This window comes from Bombyx mori, chromosome 8 (genome assembly GCF_030269925.1).
Source record: "Bombyx mori chromosome 8, ASM3026992v2".
Classification (NCBI taxonomy): domain Eukaryota; kingdom Metazoa; phylum Arthropoda; class Insecta; order Lepidoptera; family Bombycidae; genus Bombyx; species Bombyx mori.
This window is the reverse complement of record NC_085114.1, coordinates 3,781,573-3,787,071: the sequence shown is the minus strand read 5'-3', so window position 1 is coordinate 3,787,071 and position 5,499 is coordinate 3,781,573. Positions and strand designations below refer to the sequence as shown.

Below are 5,499 nucleotides of genomic sequence, written 5' to 3'. Positions count from 1 at the left end.
TGCGCTTTTAACAATACATCACATCATCAGATATTGGTGGTAGGAGCTCTTGTGAGTCCGCGCGGGTAGGTACCACCACCCTGCCTATTTCTGTCGTGAAGCAATAATGCGTTTCGGTTTGAAGGGTAGGGCAGCCGTTGTAACTATACTTGAGACCTTAGAACTTATATCTCAAGGTGTGTGGCGCATTTCCGTTGTAGATGTCTATGGGCTCCAGTAACCACTTAACACCAGGTGGGCTGTGAGCTCGTCCACCCATTTAAGCAATAAATAAATAAAAGATACCTGTAATTAATACGTAAACTTACAAGCCTTTAAAATATAAGCATTTAATTTTGTTTAAGCAGTGTGTTTAATTCCAGGAACCGCTTCTCCTGTTCACATGCTGATGACTTCGGACCATCGTCAACGCACAATATCGGAGGGGAACGATGGGAGATGGAGAAATAATTATGTTTAAGTGACATTTTTCTGGCTTCTTCTATCTTCTATATGTATAAAAATGATTTGCTGTTCGTTAGTCTCGCTAAAACTCGAGAACGGCTGGACCGATTTGGCTAATTTTGGTCTTGAATTATTTGTGGAAGTCCAGTAAAAGTTTAAAAGGTAGATAGATATGAAAATGCTCGGAATTAAATAAAAATAACAATTTTGTTTTTCCTTTGATTGTGTCCTCCGTCGGACGGATTCCTTTTGTTTGTTTTAAGTTTATTTTATATAAAAGTTTAGCTCTTTTATTTATCGAATGAGGTACTACGAAGTCTGCCGGGTCAGCTAGTATTAAATAAAAGTACATATATTTCTATAATGTATCATATGTAATGTTTACAGTATGCACCAGGTTTGTGTTCCTAATTCTTCTTCTGCGGGCCTACTGGAAGAGATTTCGACATGAAATAAGTAGTGTCCTTGTACTCTGTATCCTTATTGTCGTGTTTCTTCTAACAAAACAAGCTATGTGTACAAAATATTTTAAATAAAATAAATAAATAAATGAGAAACTACCATTACATTACGCTTGGATGCAATAAATAGCTTCAGTTAAAGAACACCCAAGTCTGATAAAGAGCGAGTTATCCAAGCGCGACACGATCTTCCGATGCTTATACCCTTAAGAATACGGCACGATATCACGCTACGTTTGAAAGCGCTGCGGGGTCGTTGAACTGCTAAGCGAAGTGAAATGTTACAAAATAAGTGGAATAATTCGTTACTTTGTTTTAAATGCTATAGAATACTATATATTCTCCGCATACCGTGGACCGCCAAGACAACAAACAAATCTGTCCTGGAGCAACTTCGTATAGAAACGAGACTATCGACGATTTGCTACCAGAAGGTTCTTGGTTACTTCGGTCACATTGCTCGGCGGCCACCACACAACGTTGAAAGATTGACTGTGGTGGGCAAGGTAGAAGGGAAAAGTCCCGCCGGCCGGCCACCAAACCGTTGGTCGGATCAGATAGCTGCGCTCACTGGACTCTCTGTTGCGACCGCCCAGAGAGAAGCCGAAAACTGAAGCAAATGGAAGCTGAGGGTACAAAGAGCCACGAAGGGCTTTCAAGGACACGACCTTCACCAATGAAGTATTCGACTAAGAAGAAGAAGAAGAATACTGAATTGCTTATCTGAATGGATATTCATTTGAAAATCATTAAACCGTTAAAATCGTCTAAAAATCACCTAATACTTTAATATATTTAAGTGATTGTGTAATTTGCACTTTATGTAATGGTTTTTTCATATAAAAAATTTTCTTCATAAGTAAAACAGATTTAGCTTAGAGAGTTCATGTAAGACTTTAAGATTTTTACTATTACTTAGGCAGTTCGAGCTTATTAAGACTTGAATCGAATTAATATCATAAAGCCAGTAAGTTCACGATCGATTTCCAATAAGCCAGTGCTCAAGACTGACTTCCACGGTGAAGGAATATCATCTATATCTATCTTCTATACATATATATGTCAGAGGAAGCAATGAGTCGAGTTGATTCTTATTTACATGCTTAATGTTTATTATTATTAGTTTTACGTTGTAATTACTTTTATAATTCCTAATTTTATTTTATCTTGTTTGTTACGTTTTTCTATAACTTTAAAACCTTTCATAAAAATAAACTGTAATAAAAGGTCCCATAACTGTAAATCACGTAGGCAGCGACCAATCAGAGCAGAGCGTCTTGTCTCGAGCGTGGTCGAGGCGCCATCTTCACTTTGGAGAAAGCTTGTATGGTGGTGTGACGCATTTTGTGAGCATAAAAACGTATCGAGTTGGATCGTTCGATATAGTTAAAGTGAGATTGGTGCACCGAACTCGCTGCTCGGTCTAAACTGTTGTATTCCTACAATATTACCGTGGAATAACAAAATATTGTATAAACTGAATTAAACTACTGATAAAACGGCATCCATTGTGTTTTGTGCTCGCACTTTAACCCCATGACGCCCACTAAGCCCGCAGCCACTAATGGCGATATCGACGAGGAGAGCCCTTTCCCCGACATCAGAAGTGGGATCGGTGCAGGCACAAAACGTGAACGGACAGATAACAGCAACTGATGGGTGGCGTGCTTTATTTGAAGCACAACAAACCAGCATGAAGCTACTCGTGGAGGCTTTGACTAAACCACCGAATCTTGAGGATAAAAACATCACGCTGCCTAAGTTTCAACCGGATGATGCAAACACTGACGCCCGCGCCTGGCTGGCCACGGCGGACATTTGCTTATCGGATCGTGAGATACAGGGAAGTAAATTAATTCTCATTCTTAGTAAGGCTATGAAAGGGTCGGCTGCAACATGGTTTTCTCAAATCGTTTTTCCTAATATGAAATGGGTAGAATTTAAGGAAATTTTTACTTCTCGATTCGTTACGTTAGAAACATGTGCAGCGACGTTATTGAAGATGCTTAGTGGTAAACCACAAGAAGGTGAATGTCTTGCTGCATATGCAAGCCGTTTATTTACCTTACTCATGTCACGATGGAGTAATTTAGAAAAGGAAGAAATGGTGGTGTCTTTAATACTTGCACACATGGGACAAATTGAGCCACGGTTACAACGCAATATTTTTGCGGAAGAAATACCAACCCGCTGTAAAATGCAACGCGAACTAATGGCTTTTTCTTATCGCAAACGGAGCTACCAAGAGATGACAAAAGCCGTTGCAAGCAATACGCACGATAACAAACTTCCCAAATTAAGTTCTGGTTCCACAAAATGTTACGCTTGTGGAAAGCTTGGCCATAAATCTAATGAATGTTTCAGTCGATCGCATGAAAAACAGCAAACAACTCCGATCTTCGAACACCCTGACACAGCTGAGGGTAAGCGTGCCCCTGTGACTTGCTACAAGTGTGGTGTTGAAGGTCATCTGGCATCGCGGTGCTCAAAAACATGGTCAGTTGCAAGTAATAGTGCACAGTCCACCGTTGCACCCAGCGTCGTGAAGTCAGTGAACGTGTGTGGTATGAAGCCTGCCACCGGGATAATTACACAATTTGGTGAGCAGTTCTCATTTTGTTTTGATTCTGGTGCTGACTGTTCCTTAATTAAAGGGAGCGTCTCTCGGAAGCTTGTCGGTACATTACAGCACGCTATTGCTACATTGTGTAACATGTAACTCACAAATTTGGATAGGATGGCGAGGTGGCCATAGGATGGCGAGGTGGCCATAGGATGGCGAGGTGGCCATAGGATGGCGAGGTGGCCATAGGATGGCGAGGTGGCCATAGGATGGCGAGGTGGCCATAGGATGGCGAGGTGGCCATAGAATGGCGAGGTGGCCATAGGATGGCGAGGTGGCCATTTTATTGCTATTAGTCTGTTAACGGCGAAGTGGCTGCTTAGATACTATGGAATTAATTTAGAATGTAGCGTGGAATCTTTTAGGATTCAGATCGGAATACGAAACAGAAATGGAGTTATTGCATAAAGGATCAAATGTAAGGATCCTGTAATGTCCTGGGTCAGGAGTGGCCGAGACGTACAAAAATACTTTCTTTTTTTGCAGATAGCGATGATGCACGGTCTTCAACATCACACGAGGACGTGTGATATGTCAGGACGGCCGTGTCAGAGGAAGCAATGAGTCGAGTTGATTCTTATTTACATGCTTAATGTTTATTATTATTAGTTTTACGTTGTAATTACTTTTATAATTCCTAATTTTATTTTATCTTGTTTGTTACGTTTTTCTATAACTTTAAAACCTTTCATAAAAATAAACTGTAATAAAAGGTCCCATAACTGTAAATCACGTAGGCAGCGACCAATCAGAGCAGAGCGTCTTGTCTCGAGCGTGGTCGAGGCGCCATCTTCACTTTGGAGAAAGCTTGTATGGTGGTGTGACGCATTTTGTGAGCATAAAAACGTATCGAGTTGGATCGTTCGATATAGTTAAAGTGAGATTGGTGCACCGAACTCGCTGCTCGGTCTAAACTGTTGTATTCCTACAATATTACCGTGGAATAACAAAATATTGTATAAACTGAATTAAACTACTGATAAAACGGCATCCATTGTGTTTTGTGCTCGCACTTTAACCCCATGACGCCCACTAAGCCCGCAGCCACTAATGGCGATATCGACGAGGAGAGCCTTTTCCCCGACATATATATATAAAAATGAATTGCTGTTCGTTAGTCTCGCTAAAAGTCAAGAACGGCTGGACTGATTTGGCTAATTTTGGTCTTGAATTATTTGTGGAAGTCCAGAGAAGGTTTAAAAGGTAGATAAATATGAAAATGCCCGAAATTAAATAAAAATAACAATTTTGTTTCCCCTTTGATGTGTCCCCTGTCGGACGGATTCTTTTTGTTTGTTTTAAGTTTATTTTATACAAAAGTTTAGGTCTTTTATTTATCGAGGAGGCACTACGAAATCTGCCGGGTCAGCTAGTCGTGTAATAAAAATCAAACCCGCAAAAATATAATTTGCGTAATTACTGGTGGTAGGACCTCTTATGAGTCCGCGCGGGCTGGTACCACCACTCTGCCTATTTCTGCCGTGAAGCAGTAATGCGTTTCGGATTGGAGGGCGGGGCAGCCGTTGTAACTATACTGAGACCTTAGAACTTATACCACAAGGTGGGTGGCGCGTTTACGTTGTATATGTCTATGGGTTCCAGTAACCACTTAACATCAGGTGGGCTGTGAGCTCGTCCACCCACCCATAAAAGCAATAGAAAAAAAAAAGATTAGTCATGTGTCTGACGTATGTACATATTTTATAACGGCTTACGTAGCAAATAATACACATGAAACAGTCTATGACGTCAGACACGAAATTGAAAACGTAATAAAGACACAGTCGCGGACCCTCGTCATTGGGACGCCGATAGCGACCGGTCAACATGTCGTGTCTGTTCATATATTTTAAACAACTACATAATATAACCTACAACTCTATAAGCTGTCGGATTAAAGAGATTATCTTGTCTTCGACTTGAAATGTAGCGTTTTATCTTCAGACATGTTACATTTGGAACTCTATCTTT

General features: G+C 40.6%; 1 protein-coding gene across 2 annotated transcripts; it reads left to right on the top strand.

Moving 5' to 3' along the window:
- The first annotated feature begins 358 nt into the window (after positions 1 to 358).
- On the top strand, positions 359 to 4,518 carry LOC119628846 (uncharacterized). 2 transcript variants are annotated; one of them, XM_038012633.2, is made up of 2 exons: positions 359 to 3,505; positions 4,015 to 4,518. In XM_038012633.2, exons 1-2 carry the CDS (start codon positions 2,470 to 2,472, stop codon positions 4,056 to 4,058), a joined length of 1,080 nt encoding a protein of 359 aa, XP_037868561.1. In that variant the 5' UTR covers positions 359 to 2,469; the 3' UTR covers positions 4,059 to 4,518. The 2 variants fall into 2 exon arrangements, with proteins under 2 accessions (XP_037868561.1, XP_062525640.1); XM_062669656.1 differs by having other exon boundaries at positions 1,972 to 3,401.
- Positions 4,519 to 5,499: the final 981 nt, after the last annotated feature.